We start from the raw sequence: 21,801 nt of genomic DNA, 5'->3' as shown, positions 1-21,801 counted from the left end.
ATTTAATTATTTAACACAGTGGATTTAAGTTTAACCACCTAACCCTGTCCTGTAACTAAACAACAGCTTCAGCTGTCAGTGGCTGGAGAAAGGAGCACTTGTCTTCCTTCACTTGTTTTAGAGGGAAGTGAGAGGAGCTGTACTGTACAGCGTGGCTGACATCGTATTCCATATGGAATGTCATGCCTGTGTTTTGCAAGAATTGAATGAGATTGTTTCTAATGATTCCGCTGGGGGTTTGTGTGTGTGTCCTGGAGCGACTTGTAACGCAGTTAATCCAGATTTGATTATACGGTCTCTGTGATGTCTTCTGGTGTTCTGAATGCTGGGATTAAGATCTGTAAAAATGGGTGAAGACAGGGTTTTTTTGTGGCACACTGCTATCTGCAGCCTTGTGTCAGTGCAGTTGTTTCACTTCAAATCTGATTCAAAAAGTCTTTTTCTTTTAACAGCAGCAAACCTCACTGTTTATGTCCTAAAGCATTATATGCAGAATAGCTCATTTCAGTTGGTAAAACAAGCAAATGGCAAATTCCACAGTCTGAAAGCCTATGGAGTAATTTAGAGTAGGTTACAGTCTAACCTACCTGTGCTGGTACTGCTGTGGACCAGAGTCACCTAAAGCCAGCCTGGCCCCCACAATACCTCTCCAAAACAGACTTCTTGCTTTGGCCCTGGGAAATGCTTTCTTTAATCACCTCTACCAGATTCTCTTTTACCTGCATTTTAATGCATGGCTTAATTTTATTTGATCTGCGTATTGAATGATCCTTTGAGTCAAAAAATGTAGTACTAGAAAGGTGTTATCCTTTATTTGACCACAGTGTGACAGTGGAGTGATAAATTTTTTGAAAGATCCCTACTTAGCAACAAATCCAGTAAAGAATGGTTCTGGGGTTTGTGGGTTGGCTTTTTTTTTTTTTTTTTTCCTTTTAATTAATGTCAAGACCATTTAAAAATCTGTTAAAGTGAAAAAGTGCCAAGCAGAGGCATTTTGCGGATGGGGGAAAACATCCAAAAATATAGGATCCAGCTCAGTAGAGGCATAAGTGCAAACTTGAATTTGTACATCTGTTTCAGCTGTGGTGCCAACTTTAATGGCTTCCTTCTCTTGAATGTACCAGTACAGGCCCTAAGAGTGTTATCCATGCACTAAAAGTCTTCTTGGTGCATTTGCTGACTTGAATGGTTTTGTTACTCTTTTTTTTTCCTCCAGAAAAAAAAGTTTTGTTGACCAGATATGCTTGGCATATTTTTATTTTTGTGGTTATCAGAGAAGTTATGTTTTGTGTTAAAAATAATTCTGCTTGCCAATGCTTTTTCAGTGCAGGTGATTTGATTTTGCTTTTAAGCTTTATGTTGTAGTTAGTGTATTGAAGAAAGGAAGCTATATTTTGATACAAATTAGAGCTGTAATTAGGGCATAAATTCATTTTATCTACTAAAATGGGTCCTCAATTCCAGTGATGACAAAAAGAGGAGAAGCTGGAATTCTTTACTTTTACTGTTTCGCTATTTGTTGCATGCAAACAGTTACTAAGATGTAGATGAGGGAGCTTGTCTCTGAATCTGTTGCTATCTGAAGTCTTGTAAATATGAGGCCTTTCATCTTTCTTCACTTGGAAAGGAGATGTTAGGGAAGGAAACCAGGATGCAAAAGAATGGCTGCTAACAGTATAACTTAGGCATTGTAGATGGGGAAGAATAGCTTTCTGGCTGAAAGAGGTGGATTTATTTTATATCCAAATGCAGCTTCTTGTGCATCCTTGGTGTTATTCCTGTTTTTGTCTTCTCTCCTTTTTTTCTGTGTCTTTGCTCTGATTGCATTTTTGATTTCTTAATGGTAGTTTCTTCAAAATTGCTGAGAACTTTACAAAGTTTTAGGTTTCTTTACAAACATTATTCCTAGTCAGTGAAGCTGATTATACTAAAACAGAGAGATGATGTTGTAAACAGTTTAAGGTATTTGTTAATAATTTCATACCTCTTGTTAAAGTTAGAGAGATCTCATTATCTGTTCAGGTGAATCTGCCATCAGCCTTGTGCCTTAATTTAGTGTGGGTGAACCAGCAAAAGGATACTGGGAAACCTTTCCTTGTCCAGTATGTGTGAAGCATCTGCATGCAGAAGTGTAGATTTTTGAACACCATCATGTATTTGCTTTAATGGTTCCTTTTTAAGTGTCCTTTTTGGTTATCTACTTGAGGATAGCCGAGAGGGCTTGGAGACTTCAGCACTGTCCATTCCTCCATTTGCTTGGTTTGCCTTCACTTTGAGCCATCTCATTAATAAATCTTCACCCGTGCTTTATTTTTTTGCAGATGATGTCATGCAGACTACTTACTGTGAAGTTGACTTGGACAAGGGAAGAAGAGATGCGTTTGTGTATGCTATCAAAAATCACTATTGGTACCAGATGTATATTGATGACTTGCCAATATGGGGTGAGTGATATTATGCATTAATGACTGGATTACACCTACTTAAGTCCTGTACTGGTGGGTTTCATGGACTCATTGAATGACTAAGCTTCATTACAAGAATTTCACAAGGATATGAAACTTACGTGTAAGTCAAATTCACAAGAATATGAAATGAAGTAAGAGGACATAGTTTTAAGCTGCACCAGGGGAGGGTTAGGTTGAACATTAGGAAGTATTTCTTCACAGAAAGGGTAATTAGACTTTGGAGTGGGCTGCCCAGGGAGGTGGTGGAGTCACCATCTCTAGAGGTGTCTAAGGAGAGACTGGATGTGGCACTCGGTGCCCTGATCTAGTTGACAAGATGGTGTTGGGTCATAGGTTGGACTTGATCTCAATCGCCTTTTCCAGTCTAATCAATTCTGTGTGATTCTGTGTGAAATAAGTTGAAGGCTTATTGCACTGAAGGAACAGTAGGATGACTGTAATGACTGTACTAGCAAAATAGAAAAACAGTGAAAAGCTGGTTTGTTTCTCAAGCCCTGATTTAATTACAGTAAGTTCTTCGGTTTAAATTTGTTTGAAGGTTCAAGCGTGTTGTAACTGGGTAGGTTACACATAAGGTCCATGTTATTGTGATCATGAATAACAAGTTTCATGAAATTATTTTAGAGTTGAAAGTTTAGTTTGCTACTTTTCTTTACTACTCATGCAAAAACTGTTTCATTTACTTCTTTGGTAATTTTGTGGCTGTTAACAGTGTTGCTTTGTAATCTGTGTTTATGTGGAGCTTTAATTTACTTACTCTTTTACAGTTCTCAGCATTTCTCTTGTTGAGTATTATTAATCTGGGCTTAGCAGTGCTTGTGTCTTGAGTAAAAGTATGTGTATCTTTATGGCCATTGTCTCCTACGGTCTCTGTGTTTTGTTGCTCCCTCATAACCTGTGATCACATACCTAGTAAAGAGCGCTCTGCAGATTGCACTTTGCACTGATAGCATAAAACCAAACTCTCCAAGGCATAATCTCCCTGTTGTAGATATAAACTGGAAGGAAATGAAAAACAGCCATAAAATGTTTTGGTGACGTAAGGTCTTTGTTACCTCTGGTCCATGAAAGAGGTAAACCTGCCCAAACTAAAGAGAATCCCACAGCACCTACGGAAATGTAGTTCAAGTCATACAAAAAAAGTTCTTTGATAGCTGGTATGAATAATGCTATCTATCATGCATTCATTCTGACAAAGGGCCCTTTTTTTAGCCCTTTCTTATTTTAATTGGTTTTAGAAAATATCTGTCTGATGAACATGGCAGAAATGTTAACACTTTAATCATTTATTATTTATCTAGTAGACAGAAAAGTCTGGGGTGGTTTTTGTTTTGTTTTAATGTGTCTGTTTTTAAGAGATACCATTATAATGCCTGAAGAGAAGTACTTAAGTATTGATTTTGTTCTTTTCCACTGATTTGCTTATTGTGTGTAATGGCTCTGTAGCCAGTCTTGGAGTAGTCCTGAATTCCTCTGTGTGGCCTTTACTGTACTACTTGTGCAATTGCTGGTTGGCTTTTTAAAGGTATGCATGAGTGTTGCAACAGATGTTGCTACAATATTTTTTATGGCATTGGCCTTTCAGCAAAAGACCAGTGAATTGTTTTTCTGGACTACTGGCAGGTATGTGGGCTTTGAATTGCCCGAAGATGATGGATGCTAAGCTGACTTTTGGAATCTTATGTGGTTTAACAAGTCTTGGGGGCTTCCTTTTTTAGGATTTATTTTTCTGCTCATGTTTTATCATCAGAAATGCCAAAGAACTAACATACCTACTAAATCTTCTATACACTGACAGATTTTATGCTCTCAGGTAAAAAAAAATTGTTTTCCTGTGATTCCAGTGTTTTTAATGTTTCCCAATAGCATGCTTTTGATGCAGAAGGAGTCAGCTAGAAAACATATATCAGGTATCATCTTTCTAAGGTATTAAGAAGCTGATTTTGATAGTTTGGAGCCAGAATCTCAAGCTGTGCTTTATAATAGGTGACTACAGGATCGTAACTACAGGTAATATTATGTAAGGATATAGTCTGACATCAGGTGTGAAAGCAAATGGTGCTGACAGTTTTGGTCTGTGTCTCCTGCGGGTTCGGGAAAAGTAGCAGGACTGCAGATTGATCAATATTAGCCTGACTTTTATTCAAAAAAAATAATGAGTTCTTGGTGGGGGGCTGAGAGAGGAGTGGATGCACGTGAACCAGTCAGAAGTGCTTATCTGCAAGTCTGAATGAGTATTTTTGACCTTTGTGTTCCCAGTACAGTGTAGAATACTGGGAATATAACTTATCTTCAATAATTTTGGTTTTCCTGGGTCTCTGTTCAGCAACAGAAATGTTCCAGGCTCTGAGTGTTGCTTAAAACTTAAAGCACTGAGACTTGCTGCCAACTGAACAGTTTTTATTTCAAGTATTTCTGTTATGGGTATGGCATGAATGATGCTGTGCACATGCCTCTGCCAGCCTGCTGATGCCTGTGAGTGTGTTGTGTAGACTTGTCTAGTACCAGGTAATGTGGTGGCAGGTGAAGAGACTAAAGAAAACAACTATCTTTTGCTTGATTGTGGCTGCATAGATGTAACCATTTCTAAATAGTTACTAAATTTCAGTAATTATAATGAGGAAAACCATTAGGACTATTTAAGATAAGTGGGTGTAAGAACTGAAGTAGTTATGATGGTATCTTTGAAATACTCTGAATACTGAGAATGGTTTTTTTTTGTTTCATAAAGGTAGTGTCCAGAACTGTTTATCCTCAGGTTGCATTAAAAATAACTTGTGCTGAATGACTTTTTTTGTTACTGTGTGAAGGCTATCATGTTGATCCACTTCATCTGGGTTGCCTATCTTGAGAACCTTACCAGCCAGTGTGTATATTATATTCTCTATGACCCAATAACCTATTTTTTTTCATTGTTGCTTCACATCTTGTAGCTGGATTAAACCAAAATTTTGTTCCCTAAATGTTGATGGCTGGAGTTCTTTTTTAGTGCTACCAAGAGAAAGTTCTCTCTGAAGAGTGTAAAAGAAAAGGATTCAAATGGTGCTAATGTTTGCTCAGAATTCTAGGCAACTTCCCTTTAATTCCAGATGCATTCATGGCACTCCTCCTGTCTCCTGGCAAACTGTAGTTAAATCCATCCTTTATGTTCTTTATGGTTTTCCACCTTGCTAAGGCTTACTAATACCAGACATATGCACAAACCTTAATTCTTAAAATTTGCCCCAGAAGTCATCAAAATACCCTGTGTAAGAAGTACTCTATTTTCAGTAAAGACTAGGCATAAATTAACCTTTCTTAACTGCTGATAACTGAAGGTAATGACATCAGACTGCTGTTTGAGGGCTCTGGAAGATTTACACTATTTTCTAACCAGAAAAGGCAACCAGATCTTTTCGAGTGCATTCAGAAAACGAGACTCCATTTTATATTTTTTCCTGAATTGCTGTCCCACAATGGAGAGATAGACTAGGCTTGATGGTTTCAGGACATTCCCTAAGTATGTGAAGCACTGTGTTAGTTCATTCCTTCAGTGAGTGATTGATCAGAGTGTCTTTAAGTAGTTGAGAGGTCTGTTTTGTCATGGTTCTGGATGCTGCCATGGGAACAGATGACATGGCAGGTGCCAGGCTGTTTGTTGAAGGCACAAACTGGCATGTGTTTTGTGTAGATGACATATACAAGGCAATCCTGACAGATGAGCATGAATGAAAAACCTGACAGAAAAATACCACCTTGAAAATTAAAAAACACAGGTCATGCACAGAGGTCCTTCCTTCATATATCTGGTGCTTTGTTACAGCCTGGTCCACATCCTTCACCTACTTGTTCTCCCATTCCCCTCACCCTTGTGCATCTTGAGTGCTGCTTTTTTTGTGACTTTTCAATCTTGTACATCTTGCATGCCATCTTTGATCTTGACATCAAAGGTGACAGCCTGGGAACTTGTTGACTGCTGAACTTTTTCTGTTTTCACCCAGCATAGCACAGCCTCTGGAATTCTTCTGTAGTTGATGAGACACTTTGCACTAACTTACTGAAAATTAGGAACTTAATCACAGAAGGTTTGGATGATTTGAGTTAGAAGGGAACATAAAGATCATCTTGTTCCAACACCCCCTACCCTGGGCAGGAACATCTTCTGCTATATCAAGTTGCAGAGAGCTCCATCCAGCCTGCCCTTGAACACTTTCAGGGATGGTAGAACCACAAATTCTCTTGGGCAACCTGTTCCAGTGTCTCACCATCCTCGCAGCAGAGAATTTCTTCCTAATATAAAACCACATTGTTTGCAAGTGTTGGAAACTTGTGTGCAAACAAAAGCAAAAAGCATGTATTGGGAAGTCAACTAATGAGAATTATGGAGAGAAAGTAAAATTTTTAAGAGGAAGAAAAGTGAGTGAAAAGATAGATGGAAGATGGGAAATTATAGAGGTCTTGGCTAAATTCTGTTAGGGAAAATGAATCTCTGTTTAGCTAGTTATTAATCTGGTAAGAATTGCAAATAAAAGTAGAGGCATTGTTGTTGGGTCTTCTGCAGTGCTTGGTGCTGCATGCTTTTTCTTTTAATGCCGTTATAAATGCTTCTTTCAGAGACCCATGGATTGAAAGTGGAGTCCAGATATTAGAGTTGAAAAGAAAAGCATGAGATGTTCTGTGTTCTCTTTGTTTGTGTTGCTTTTTTAGCTGGCGAAACTTAAGTAGTGCATATTTTTAAAAAATAAATGCAAAATATCTGAAAAGCATACCTGTAATAGATGCTTACACTTGTTTCCTATGCAGGGATTGTTGGAGAAGCAGATGAAAATGGAGAAGATTATTACCTTTGGACTTACAAAAAACTTGAAATTGGTTTCAATGGAAATAGAATTGTAGATGTCAATCTGACCAGTGAAGGAAAGGTTAAATTGGTACCAAACACAAAAATCCAGATGTCATATTCTGTAAGTAATTTGGTGATGCACCTGTAATAAATTCTACATGGTGAAATAGCTCAAAAATAGGCACTTGTATACTATAATATGTACTGATCTGTTGGGCTGTGTTAGAGGAAGATGCATCTTCACTCCTTCAATTATTTTGTTTTGTTGGTGAAAAACCTTGATAGATTTATTAATAACAGATGTAGAATTATGATTTTTCAAGTACTCCAAACAAACTGGAGCTTCTATAATGTGCAGAAAATTGTTTTAGTGGGAAAGGAAGATACCCTGAAAGGATGGAGACTAGAAGTATAGAGGACCTGCAAGCAGGTACACATCCCTCTTAATGTTTCAATTTCTCATGTTTGTACCGTGGGTTTGAACTGGATTCTGAGCTAGGATAAGAAGCCACTGTAGGCATTCACACTTTGCTAGCAGTTAATATCAAAATTTACTTTGTTTTGCAATTCCAGTAGAAATTTCTTATTTATATAACACGATTAATAAGGTTTAAAGTTTCTTTTTCTGAAGCTCTCTGCTATGATAATTGAGTTGCTATGATGAAAGTTAATGAGTAAACGATGTTTGCTGGTTGAGACAAACTAATTTTTCAGTTTTCCTCTATTTAGTTGATGTTACTTAAATCAAGTGATGGTTCACTTGTCATGTTCAATGTATTTGTACAGTGAAACCACTTTTAATACATTGATTTTCTTCCATGTGTTAGCAGTGGATGTCAGCATAGGATTTTATTTCAGAGAATATTCTTGCCACAATTACATTTCTCTTGTGCTGAATAAGTTGTATAGTTTGAAGTGCAGATAACTGGGTTTTGTATGTGCTTTTTAGAATTACATTTACACTAATTTCCCTCTTTTTACTGCAAAACTGATAGCAGAAATTTCAGAATTTGCTATTTCAAATTCTGCCAGCATTGTGAAGTCCATTTGCTCTAAATTTTGCACAGCAATGAGTAGCAGCCAGTAATGAAAATAACATTTTCATTCATCATCACAAGATACTCCCTTAAAATACTTTTTAGTGTACAAAGCTCAGGATCCTCTATCAGATTTTGGTGGCATCCCCTGGGCTATTGCTGGGCTGGCCTCTGTGTGGTGTTTAATTCCCAGATTGTCCCTGGTGCATTTGTTCTAAGCTGTGCTTCATAGTGGCAGATGCTCTAATGAGAAATGTATCTGCTTAAAACAATTTTGAAAGCTATTAATGTTTTGAGCTACTAATCCTGAATAAGATTGTAATTTGAACTGAGGAACATTAATATCAAACTTCAAAGTGAGTAGTGCTGGCGTCTTGGGGTTTTTATATGTCTCAGGGCTGTGGTGAGTGATTGGGGTGTTCAATCTACATTTTTATGCTTTCTTCTGTACTCAGAGAACAGATTTTGGAAGGGATAGTTCCTTCTCATGTATTTTAAAACAGATATGTGCAAGGGGGCTGCATTTGTTTCAGTATCACTACAAATCCTGATAACTTTTAGCATGCTTTTGAAAAAGGTTTTGGGGTAGGCTTGTATTTAGTTTATAAAATTGTTTTAATTTTAATTTTTAAATGCAGTCCTGCAAAAATTCTCAAAAATACTTTGTGCTACCATATTAGCACCATATAGTTCATGAATGCAATTTTGCAAATCCAAAGCAGTCCTCTCTGCAGCTGGTGGAGAACTGACAGCAGTAATATGCTGTTACCCTGTGAGAAACTGTCCATAAAAACATACTTTTCCAGTTGGTTTCAGAGTAATTTATTGGCAATTAAAGTGTCTACATTCATAGTAATTATGTGTGTATATACATATATATAGATACATATATTCTGTAATCATGAAAAAGGTCTGTTATGTTTGACAACTAAAAATTTGTATCTTTGGTTAGCCTCACAGAGACAGTAAGAACAGGGGCAGTGCAAGACTGATTCTTCCTTGTTCCTAAACATAAGCATGGGCAAGATTAGATCATGAGGCAAGGTGGCTGATGCTCATTCTATGCCTGACCTGTAGATGCCAGTCTTTAAGGACATAATTTCACTGTTTTTTGCCAAACCCTATTTTTCTTCATACTGAAGAAAACATCTAAAGTGGATGATTTTTAGTATGTGTTCTGGGTTTCTGTGTGTGAGTATAGCTAAAAGTACTGTAAGGAGTTTTTCATATAGAAACATTTCTCTCTTCAGGTGAAATGGAAGAAATCAGATGTGAAGTTTGAAGACCGATTTGACAAGTATCTTGACCCATCTTTCTTTCAGCACAGAGTATGTATTGTTCTAAGACACCCTTACAATATGCCCCTTTAAAATGGTTGCATTAGTTCAGTTACCATGCAATTTTTGGATTATGTCTTTGAATTTTCACATTTCCAGGTGTTCGGGGACAATAAAACCGGGAGGTCTGACTGGTTTTAGGTGGTAGTGTTGCTGCTAGAACAGGATGGCTCAGTTTTTTTTTTTTTTAGAGTGCTTCAATAAATACGCAGGCAAGCTTCAAGCTTTCAGAAAATACAGGGTAGTTCAAGAAGATACATTCAGGTGACCAGAAGCAGTGAAACTTCAGGGACACAACTGTGCAACTGTATAAGCTGCATAAGTGCAGCTGGCCATAGGCAGACTTCTTTCTGAAGTAAATACAGAGCAAAAAGCATTAGGCTAATCCACTTGGCGCTATCAGTTCTGTTTAAATCTGTGGTTGTAATCTCCTTAAGGGTAGTGTACTGAGCTGTGCTACTTTCTAGAAGTCAGGGCTTTGCGTTCTGTTTGGAGCTCAGTGAAAACCAGAAGGATATGCTTTTGAGAGCAAAAATTATGGTGCTGCACATTTTGATCCTGTGCAAAGCAATCATTCCTTTGGCTCTGCTACTTAAAGCTCCTCTCTAGGGAGGCAGCAGTGCATCGCGTTGCCTTGTGCTTACCAACGGAGTGTGCACACCCACTTGTTCAAACTTTGCTGCTGCTTAACAAAGTTGTGATAACTTTATCCTGAGCAAGGCTGCCTGTTAAAAAGGTTTATGCATGGTGTTTCACAGGCCAGTTTCAGTGTCACTTTCTAAAAATGTAGTGTTAGTTATGATAGGGTTTACTGTTAACTATTGCTGATAAGCTGTCCTTATAGGCAACAATTTATCTTTCTTGGAACAATTTGAAACACATTTACAGTTCTAAACCTTATGGGTGTGTTTTCTTTTTGTAGATTCACTGGTTTTCAATTTTCAATTCTTTTATGATGGTGATCTTTCTGGTTGGCCTGGTGTCTATGATATTAATGAGAACTTTGCGAAAAGATTATGCAAGATACAGCAAGGAGGAGGAAATGGATGATATGGTAAGATCTGCAATCACACTTTAAAAACTTCTTTTAAGGCTTATTGTTTTCTTGTACATTCATTGTGTTAGCCACTCTGAATGGCTTTCTTCAGTTGGACAGAAAATGCCTTTTGTGTGTCTTGAAAGTGTTACTGGTTTTCTTTATAACATATTTCTAGGTTGCAATCCAAAAATCTCTCTGTATTCACTGTGTTAATGTTCATATCCAGCTTAGGATAAGCTAGGTCCATTCTGACTTTGTAGTAGAAGCCTGATGTACTCCTAAGCACCTCGGAGGCTTTAGGGACAGGGAGGGATCTTCAGATAGATTTTATTGTGTCTTACATTCAGGTAGTAATGTTCTCGTCTTCCATAAGCTTCTGAAAAGTAAACTTTTATCTCAGATTTGCTGCAATTCAGAAGAGAAGACACACTCCAATTGAAGTTGCTTTATTAAATCAGACCTTTTGTTTTTATGTAGCTTGTGTGTTTGTCTCTAATTGTCATGACTAGACTTAAAATTTGTTGTTGTTGTTCCCAGGACAGAGATCTAGGTGATGAGTATGGGTGGAAGCAGGTCCATGGAGATGTGTTTAGACCATCCAGTCATCCTCTAATATTTTCATCGCTTATTGGTTCTGGCTGTCAAATTTTTGCTGTGTCTCTTATAGTCATTATTGTTGCAATGATAGAAGATTTATACACAGAGTAAGTATAATTGTGCCATGTCTTCCATATATGAATGTTTAATGAACAAAATAATTACAAAAATGATTGTTCTAGCTGGCCTGGAAAAAAGTGTTTGAGAGTCTGTAGTTGTAATCTGTAGATGAGATGTAGTATTAAGAAGCGCTCTTTTAATTTGTAACAAAACTTTGTCTTATTGTTACTATGTTAGTCAGTCTTCTTTGATTTTCTCTTTTACTGCTTGCTTTTTGAACGTTTTATTATGAAACCAGCTTGTTCTGCAGAATCACTAGTAGATAATGTGGTAAATGTATGTATACAAAGGTACATATTCCACTCCTGGTTTCATCCAGAGTAACAAGATGTTAGTATATACTATTTCTGGCCCTATTTTCCCACCATGTCCTGTGAAGGTTGAAAAAGAGTGTGCTCTGTTGTGAATAGTCTGTTTTCTGCTGACAAATCAGTATTAAGTCAGTCTTATCACAAGTCTGCTTGGGAATGAAAATGTAATTCCTTAAGTTCTTTTGAATACAGAATGCTCAGCCTGTGTTGATGTAAAATCCCCAGAAATAAGTGGTCTGTGGTCCTGACTAGAAAGAATCTGTTTTAAAAAAGAAATAATACACAAGTTTGAATTTCATATACTCCTTGTAGTTCACCTGTTTTCTTCCCTTACCTCTTAATTTGATTGAGATTTTTGGGTTACTGGGTGGACTTTATCTGTTTCTGTAGTGATTGTGTTTTGGGTGTCGGAGGCACTTATTGGCTTATGGTTTTGGGGGGTGGTTTTTGGTTTTTTAAAAGTGATTTAAGCAGTGACTAAACTTTCATCTGTAAATATCACCTGTAACCTGATTTTAACAAGTTGTAATACTTCCAATATGCCGCTAGAGAGAACTCTTGCTTTTCAATTTAGTGGCCTTTTTATGGTGTGTTTAAAAAGCCACTCTGTAGTACCAGAATCTTGGCGTATTTTCATTTTTCATGGGGTGTTATTCTCCTCCTTGTGCCTCATGGTTATATTTCTAGACTGGCATACATACACACTTTTAACTGTGCAGCATGTCAGCCCTTCAGAGGACAAAATGAAACCATTTCAGAACGCCTGTGCCCCTAGGGAAGCTGTAAGTTAGTCACGTCAGTTGTAAAATGTATCAGAACAGTATTTTTTGAAAAGATACGTGCACTTTGCCTTTTATTGCAATAGCACTTTCAAAATGAATTTTATTCTGGGTCTGTAGTGGAACAGTTGACCTCAATTGCAACAGTTGTGTTGCAGACAATTGTTACGTTTAGGAAAATAGCACCAAGTAAAAACTGGTGTTTTTACTGGTCGCCTGGATTTACACAGAGGCAGTGCCATTTCAGACTGTGCCTGCTCTTGGGGGTTTTGCATGTATTTCTAAATTGGCTTAAGTTAGGAGAAGTTTTTGAAAAACAGATGTTGGCAGAACAGTCCTTCAGTGTGTGTGACCAGCAGGTATATTTGCTTTGGTCAAGCAGACGTGGAAGCTTAAGTGCTAAAGATTGCTTCTTTGAGTACAGCAGGCATCCAGGAATGGTTCCTCAGAAACCAAAGTGGCAGTAACTAGAATCTCTCAGAGCAACTAATTTGAAGAAAGTACAGTAAGTCAGCTGAAAACCTACTGCTGTTTGCTGTCAAAGAATAGCAGAGGGATGTGGAGAAACTGCTCTATTAATGAATAACATTTATATCTTCCTATTCTTAGATATGATCTTTTAAAATGTATTTGGAAATGGCTTCTTTGATTTAAAATTATTAGCTTTGCTTGTAAAATTTCAGAAAAATTACGCCAAAATTAGTAGTCCAACATTTAATGGGGTGACATTTAAAAATTACTATGCTCTTCTGATTGCACTACTTAATGCTGATTTGTGACTTCATTATAGTATTTATAGTTTCTAAATCTAATTTTCTGCCAGATGAACGCTTTTGATCTTAAAAGTTAATTTCTGGAGGTGGCAGAAACATTATTCACAATCCTAGTATATTTTTGTTAATACTGGCCTTTTGACATTTTATCTGCAGTTGATTCTTGCACTCAATGTATGTAATGTAAATAGTTATTTATGCACAAAGTACACACATCCAAATGTCAGAGTATATTTATCAGAGGTGAGATTCTGTACTCCAGTTAAAATAAATGCATGTTAGAAAAGAGTATAGTATATCAAAACTCTTTCCCACATTGAATTAGACTTGACCAATGCCTTGTATAAAACAGTTCTCATTCTTATGCAGATTTTACAGTTTAAGCGCTTCTAAATATTTGTATTACATAAAAATATTAAATAAAACGGGGTCTTTTTGCTCTAATCATGTTTGGTTTTGTATTTCATTTACTAAAAACATCCCTTCTTGTAGGAGAGGATCGATGCTTAGTACAGCTATATTTGTTTATGCTGCGACATCGCCAGTGAATGGATATTTTGGAGGAAGTCTTTATGCCAGGCAAGGAGGTAAATTGTTTTCATGTTTCAGCATTTTCATTGCTTCGTTAAATGGAGAAGTTAGTATTAGTTAGTTAGAGTCCTCATGGAGTTAGATGGAATCCGTTAGGTTCATAATAAAAATATGTTGAGTATATTGAACTTTCATATTACCTACTCAGTGCTGGGTATGCTTTCTAAAAAGGTAATTGAAGTCTTAGGTTAATTTAAAAGAGCTAAAGAACTGTTAAAGGTTGTAACTTCCAAATTGCTCGTTACACTCTTGTGTATAATTTTTGGCTCATAACATCCACAGAATATAGCAACCTTTCCTTTTGTGCAATGTGTTGTTAAACAGCTCATGTCATCTTCTCCAGATGACTCCTACATGGTCCTCTTCTGTATGCACCAGGGGGGTTATGTTAGGCTAACACAAAAAGGATGAAGATAGATTATTTCCTGGACCATTAATTGTGGATGGGGAAAACTGTTTATATCATCTTTTAAAGAAAGTTGTTCTACCTTCCAGTATATGCTCTACTTTATACTTAGCAAATCAAAATGAGCATCAGTTGAGAGCAGAAGCCAAATAAAATTGACAGAAGATTTGAACAGGCTGTCTTCAAATGCTCCCCACTATGCCTCTGAGTTATGACCAGTTAGATTCTTACAGTGCACTAGCTTCATCCATTCCCTATGCTGCAATAAAAGAATAATCAATATCTATTATCTTCTAGAGTGCTTAGAAAAAATAATTCTGGTATGTTCGCAAAAGAAAATTTGTATCTTTTTAGCATGATATACCTGTTAGTGTTCCATCTCAACTGTACTTTGAGTTTGGAGGTCAGAAGTTTATTTTCATGTGGCTTGTTTATAAACCTAGCAATCTGTACAAAACCAGATCTAATTAGAAAAGGGTAGCTGTGCTGTAATGTATTGTGCTCTGTAGTTGAGCCAGATACGCTTTTTTTTTTTTTTTCCAGATAAACATACATCAAACCCTGAAATGCTGATTGTGTTGGCTCATGGTGAAAATACATATGATTGTCTTGAAAATATATGCTTTTAAAAATTGTTTTTACTTACTGCATATTAATATCATGGTGAATAAATATAGACAGTATTTAACAGCATAAAAAGTACAGGGAATACAGATAGGGAAATTTTTAAGAGATTGCCCAAAAGGATTTCTGGGAGCTCTAAACTTAGTAATAACTGCTAACAAGTGTTCTGTTCCCTTGATGCTTGGAGTTTAGGAATCACTTTCTTTCTACCTTTTTTGCTATTGAAGATGTCAAGAGTCCAGTTTTCCTCTATATTAAAGGTTTTGGCATTTTGCTTTATACCAGGGATAGCCATTGAATGTGTGTAATCAGCTTGGTTGGATCAAGCCAGTCCAGAGCAGGTGCTGCCTGGAAGCTGCTGTAGTGCTGAGTTGTCCTGGGAGCAGTGCTGAGATCCCCTGTGCTCTCAGAGTGGGAGCAGGTTCTGCACGGGGCCAGCTCTGCTATCTCTGTCTCTTCTCATCTGCAGCTACATACACCCTTAGGTTTCACACCCCAGGTCCTTTGGCCAGCTTTGTCAGCGGATGTTCCAGCTGAAATGTTCTCATGCTGTATCCCTTTTCTTGTCTTTTCACCTGGCCTGCTAAATTGATTAATGTGCTACATCTTGTGAGTTACCAGAGTCAGATGAAGCTTAGTTTGCTCTTGGCTCTTGTATTAATGTAGTATGTTTTTACTTATTTCCTTTGTCATTTTGTGGGAGAAGTCAAACATGTAAATTCTGGAGTGCTTGCTAATAAATCAAAAAAAACGCCAGTCTTATCTTACCAGTCCCATTGAAATGTCCCTTCTTACAGGAAGGCGATGGATAAAGCAGATGTTCATCGGAGCCTTCCTTATTCCAGCAATGGTGTGTGGAACTGCCTTCTTCATCAACTTCATTGCCATCTATTACCATGCTTCAAGAGCTATTCCCTTTGCAACCATGGTGAGTTGTTTTCTTGGAGAATGTAACCTCCACTGTACACACAGAAAAATGGTATCTTTTTAATCTAAATACATTTGTGAGTCGTAGCTTTAGCTAGTTAGAAATTTATCGTGGGAGGGGGTTAAGGTGCTCCAAGTATAATTAATTTTAATCACAATAGCAACAGCTTGATGCCAAAACAGTCATCTCTGCTTAAAGTGACACTTCTGCTGTATTCAGCTTAGTGTTCTAACAATGTGGAAAGTTAGCAACTTGAATTTCCTTCTGGATGGCCGGTGCAAACTGTTTATAATACAAAATGAAATACAAAGGGATTCCAAGTGAAACATACTTCTAAGTCATTGTAATCAAGCAAAAAAAAAAAAAGAAAATTATCAGGCAACAATATGAGATAAGACATTCTGACAGACCTGTCTTTACAAAAATGAGTTGCTCTCTTCACTTTGTTTAATGTTATTTACTGTCCAGTTATGGTCTTGTGTCTGTGCATTTACCCTATCAGTTGAAAAACTAGGCTTGTTGTAGTAATTTTTCATATAGTCGTGATGACTTTCTCTGTTTCCTTTGTCAAGAGTTTGTTTGTGTTGGCCCCTTTCAGGCAACCTCAAATAATCCTGTGAATAAAATGTAGGAAGTAATCACTTCTCACTTGGGCAGAATTTCTGTTTGAACTTGTAAGGGTTAGTGTTTTAAACCAGATTTTTTTTTTAAATATGCTCCATAAAATTGCTTTTTCTAATTTTATGTAGTAGCACTGTGAACTTAAAAGAATATCTTAATACAGGAAGTCTTGTTTTCTTTTCAGTAATGTCTGTAGGAAATCTTGGTAACATTTCTTACAGATTTCTTCACTGCATATTAGTTTTTGTGATATGTTAGGTTGTTAAAATAATCCAGAGACATTCAAGTAGCCTTGGATTTCTTCTTAGTTTAAGCCTACCACAAAATGAATGAAACTTAGTATCAAAAGTTTCTGTCTTATATATTGTACTATTTAGGTTTGTGATGGGAATTCAGTATGTGACTGAAAATACTTCTAAAGATCACATTGTTAATGAATGAATGTGATAGAGATTATAAATGGTAACAAGAAGAGAGACAATTCTCAGTTTCAGGCAAAGACTTTGAATAATTTTTTACTGATGGAGGAGTCACTCTGTGTACATTGCTGGTTCTAGTCACCTCCTTATTAACAGTATTTTCAAAGTGTACCTAAATGCCAGCTTTCTACACTGAATTCATTTTTATAAAACAACTAAATGAAATATAAAACTAAACTTGATTGTAAACTCTTCACTTATTTTTCTGGTTGTCTTCTTAGAGAAATTAGATTAAAATTCTATCTTGGAGTATGTTTATGTTAGTCGGTCAGTGTCCCAAAGCAATATTGTGTTGTTTTTTTCTTTCCTATGCTAGCAGCCATATACAATACTGTCATAAAAGTTTACAGCATTGATCTTTGATATGTGCAAAGAGACTCTATTTTACTGCTAAGCAAGCAGTTATGGTATCTCATTTCTCACTTGTATTCTCATTTGGAGGCCAGGAATGCTGAGGGAAGGCGATTCCACGTGGCCTGAAGTTTGTCTGGTGAATTTGTTCAGCTGATTTGTATTTTAAGACCATGGGCATATGCATGGAAAAGTAAATGGATATATAAATCTTCAGGGTTCACTTCATCGGGATGTTAGGGCTCTATACACAGTGATTTTAATGTTTGCAAAGTTTTATGAAAGCATTTGAATCCTTGTGACTGTGGCAATAAAACTTAAGCGGAGTTAGCAGGCAAGCAGGTTATGAATCGGAAACCTCATCAGGATGAGCAACGCTCTAATGACTTCAAATCAACAAGCTGGTTGGTCAAAGGAATTGGAAATTGTTTCAATTACTATGTTATGCTTTGGGTTGAAGTCCCCAGGAAGCCCTCTGGCTTTATGGATTAGATCCCTTTGTGTCTTTCCACTTCTGTTCTCAATGTAAAGAAGCTTCCAGAATTGTCTACTGCAAATTTGCTGCTTTGTTGGGGCAATAAAACCTCTGCCACCTAAAAATGTATTAGAACGCAGAAATAACTTCCTTTACCCTGGCATGTCTTGAAACCACCCTCCTTGATTTAAATTGCTGGCAAGTATTACCCCCTCATCTTGGCTTCTGTAAACCTGGAAAAAGCAGAAACTGAGTTGCTGAAAAAAGTTCCTTAGCTAAAAGGTTGCTAAGAAACTATTCTTAATTAAATAAGTCATCGTGTGCATTGCCACTTCCCAGTGAAGTATCTCAGTAGCCTCTGTGACTTCATTCTTCCCTTCAGAGGGATTTTCCTATGGAATTTAGGCAAGGGCAGCTGATAGAATCAAATCCAGGAGATCCAAACTAACACCCAGTTGCTGCATATTTCACCTGCCTGGTATCTGCTTTTCTAGACTTTGTCTTGAAGGCCTCAAGTTCATTGGGCTCTTCAGGACCTTCATGCATCTCACTGTAGTCTGTTTGACTACAAAACTTCATTCACCTTGTATAACTCATTCCTGGTGGCTGAGATCTTGAAGATGTGGCAGGGCCTGGGAAGATGCAAAGCTTGTTTCTGAAATCGGTCTTCACACTTGGGACTCTGCCCTTAGCCCCTTCAGATATACTTGCAAGCTGTCTTGCCTCTGGAATGACAAACCTTCTTGCAGTGAAATAAGCCATGAGCATGAACAGAGGCTTCATCTCTTCCTTGGGGTAGCTTTCAGCTGCCCTTCCCTACAAAATGATATCAAGAATATGACAGATTTTATTCAAATATGAGACCTTTTTAAAACTTAAAAGCATTAAAGCTTTTAACTCCTGGAGCATATGAAGGAGATCCAATATCTCTGCTTTTTTCACTCATCCCTTCTCCTTTATAGAAATGCAGTGGGTACTGTTCAATTATTCATGCCTTTGGAGTCCAAATTTGATTTTTTTGGTGTAATTTGTAATTTATTATGTCTCCTTACTGGTGAACATTGAGTTCTGAAGTCGTTACACATCTTGACTTACTTTGTTTATGTTTATCAGCCTTTCTAGTGTATTTAACAATCATCTTTATATTTTTTGTGTTTGAATTATATATAAAAAAGGGGAGCACAGAAGATTTAAGAATGATTTTAAATAATGGTATATGAAGTGACTTCTGTACAATATGTTTGAGGAGTATGGTTCTAGTTCTGTGCAGAAATACTGACTAATGCAGAATTTCTACAGAGTGCAGCATGATTGAATTTGAAGGGACCATTTCAGTTTTGGCATTTCATAAGTTGTGACTGCTTACGTTGTTCTGTGAGTGATGCATAATTTAAAGATTTCCATTAAAGCTACTATGACTAATGTAATATTCTGACTGCAAAATCTATGCAGCTTCTCTTAAGTGTTTTAAAATTTATCATTTTTGTTTTGTTTGAACAGTAGGTTCCTTTGTGGCTAAGGTTTCCAGTGTGCATTTTCAATGATTTAATTAAGTAAGGCTAAGCACACTGTATTTCTCTTGGGACTGAGACCCTATTGTTTGCATCTTATGTACCTTGTTTTGGAAAGAAAAAAGTGTTTCCTCCAACAGATAGCTTAATGCAAGCTGCAGCTTTCCCTGACAGCTTTGAGTTGATGTGAGTATTGACTGCCACTAAAAAAAAGAAGACTTGGTAGTGCCAACGATTTTTGTGCCTTGAGCCCAGTAAAGAAATACACCTGGCTAAAAATAGGGGGAAAAAATCCTGTCACATACATTCAGCAGGGTGCTTCCTCAAATTGCTTGAAAGTGACTGTGCAGCCCTTGGTAAACCCCTTCACTTCGCTAAAAATAGACACAGCTTAATTCTTCCACCTATATTTTCAACAGTTCAAATATTACCCAAAGCAAGACTTTAGATTAACAACTTAGTTGTAATAAAACTAGTAACACTTTATTTTGACGCCTTCTATTCTATCCTGTTTCTTGTAATGTTTGGACAATGTGCAGAAAACTGTTGCATTATACAAATTTAGTGACCTCTCTATAGGAGGGAGTCTTCTGACTGAGATTGAATTTAGTAGCTGGCAGGGAAGATCAAGCTGCTGCTTTGACAGTTAATTTTCATTGCTTTTCTTCCCTGTGCATTAAGCAGACATGGCAGCATAGCCTGCCAGTAGCTGTTTAATATTAGATATGCTCATAAAAATTTTAATTATCACCTTTGAAAGAAGTTTAATCTACAGTTGTCAGAAAATAAGAAACACATGGCACTAGGAAATAGATTATATCCCTCTTGACAATGTTTCCTTTCAAATATGGAAAACTGAATTCTGCACATTCAGTCAAGGGCAGTAGAATATTCTTTCCCCATCAAAACAAAATGAGTTAGAAATAATCCAGGCTCGGTGAGGTTGACAATGGCAACTAAAACCCGCAAATTAAATTGGCTGCTAGTGTATAAATAAGATATTTTGTACAACAAAATTGCAACAGTCAAAATAAAAATAAGTATTTTTTAATGTACTGGCTTGGTACAAAAACTCACATAATTTGTTTTGGGTAACACGGATTATAGAGAACCTCTGCATGTTTGCTTGCTGAAGAAACAGGCTTGAAGATGTATGTGCCTCTTTGCGTAATTTGTGTTTAGGAAGTAACAGTTAAAACAGTTCTCTGAATTTCTCATGGCTGATGTTGCAGTAATAACTCTTAAAATGCTCATAAAGACATAACTTTCTTATCTCTGCCTGTCACACAACTACTGTTACTGGGATCAGATTTTTAGTGTTTTCAGTGACTTTGGCAGGAGGGTAGAACAGGTATGTGTGTTGATCTTGTCTTCATTTCTCCTTTCCATTTGTGATGATGAAGTGGAGGCCATTAAGTGCCTGAACGGCTTTTCCCATTGTATTCTTACTCTTGGAAACCTTTTAGGCAGAAATCTTGTAACTTCACCTTTAAGACACTTGTTACCCCAGTACCCTGTGTTTGCTTCAGTTAGGATTTAGATTCTGTAGGTTTGGATATTGCCCAGCCTGCAAACACTGTCTTGCCATCTGCAGCTATGGACACTACCTGGTTAGTCTGAGAGGAGGGGCACTGATTTTACCTCAGACCTGTAATTAAGAGGAACATGCCTGAAAAACACCTGCTATCTCCAGTCATCTCTCACATCCAGAGAACGCTTATTATTGCCAAGAGTGAAGAAAGTTGTTTTACCAGTCATGAATCTGAGCAGGTAGACTACCTGTGAGTCAGACAATGTGTGGAAAGCAAGAAAGAAGATGCTGCTGAGTTCAGCATGTGTAGAGCCAGTACTGGTTTTGTTGGTCACCTTACTGGGGCCAGAAGGTTGCAGTCACTAGGGTGGTCTTATCTCAGTAGAAAGAACATGCACATCTTCTTCATTTTGGTTAGTTTATCAGAGGCAGGTGGGAGTAGGAGGCATTCCTGAACCTGCGCTGTGGTTCATCCCTGTTTGCTCAGTTGTGTCTCTTTTGTACTCCAAAATTAGCTCAAGTAATTTTAAGACTCCTGAAATGGCTCCAAGATAAAAGGAAATAAATGTACTTCACTTTCAGGTGTCCTCAGAACACTGCATAGCGTTAAGACAGCTGGCATTTCACTGTTAAACAAAATGCTGACTTTATTTAATGCTGCTGCCAGGTATCACTGAAGATGCTGGCCGTTCTGTTTGAAATCAGTTAATTTTTCAGCCGAACACATAACACAATGTAAGCTATTATACCATTATCAATCATACCTTGATCTGATAATGAAACCACAAGCACTCAGATTTTCTAATGGAGTCAATTACAGGTGTACCTGGGATAGCTTGACTGTACTCACTGAAGTCATTATCCAAGGAACCTTGGTCTGTCTCAGCTTGTTTTATGCAGATGAACATTTTAGATTTCAAAGCTACTGCTGAGTCAGTTTCCTGGATAGTACAACAGCCAAGCCCCACTGGATCAAGTTGAGCCCTTTCCTTTCCCACCTG

At 37.2% G+C, this 21,801-nt stretch overlaps 1 protein-coding gene across 1 annotated transcript in view; it reads left to right on the top strand.

Annotated features, from left to right (window-relative positions):
- The window catches only part of TM9SF3 (transmembrane 9 superfamily member 3), a 45,345-nt gene that overhangs the window by 12,422 nt on the left and 11,122 nt on the right, over positions 1–21,801 (top strand). The window contains exons 3-9 of the mRNA XM_040072208.1: positions 2,322–2,444; positions 7,251–7,411; positions 9,578–9,655; positions 10,587–10,718; positions 11,241–11,407; positions 13,776–13,870; positions 15,702–15,832. Coding sequence (XP_039928142.1) covers positions 2,322–2,444; positions 7,251–7,411; positions 9,578–9,655; positions 10,587–10,718; positions 11,241–11,407; positions 13,776–13,870; positions 15,702–15,832 — 887 coding nt within the window. The remainder of the gene's footprint in view (positions 1–2,321; positions 2,445–7,250; positions 7,412–9,577; positions 9,656–10,586; positions 10,719–11,240; positions 11,408–13,775; positions 13,871–15,701; positions 15,833–21,801) is intronic.

The sequence above is a fragment of the Hirundo rustica genome, chromosome 8 (assembly GCF_015227805.2).
Source record: "Hirundo rustica isolate bHirRus1 chromosome 8, bHirRus1.pri.v3, whole genome shotgun sequence".
NCBI classification, from domain to species: domain Eukaryota; kingdom Metazoa; phylum Chordata; class Aves; order Passeriformes; family Hirundinidae; genus Hirundo; species Hirundo rustica.
Note: the sequence above shows the minus strand (reverse complement) of the source record. Positions and strands in the feature narration are given on the sequence as shown.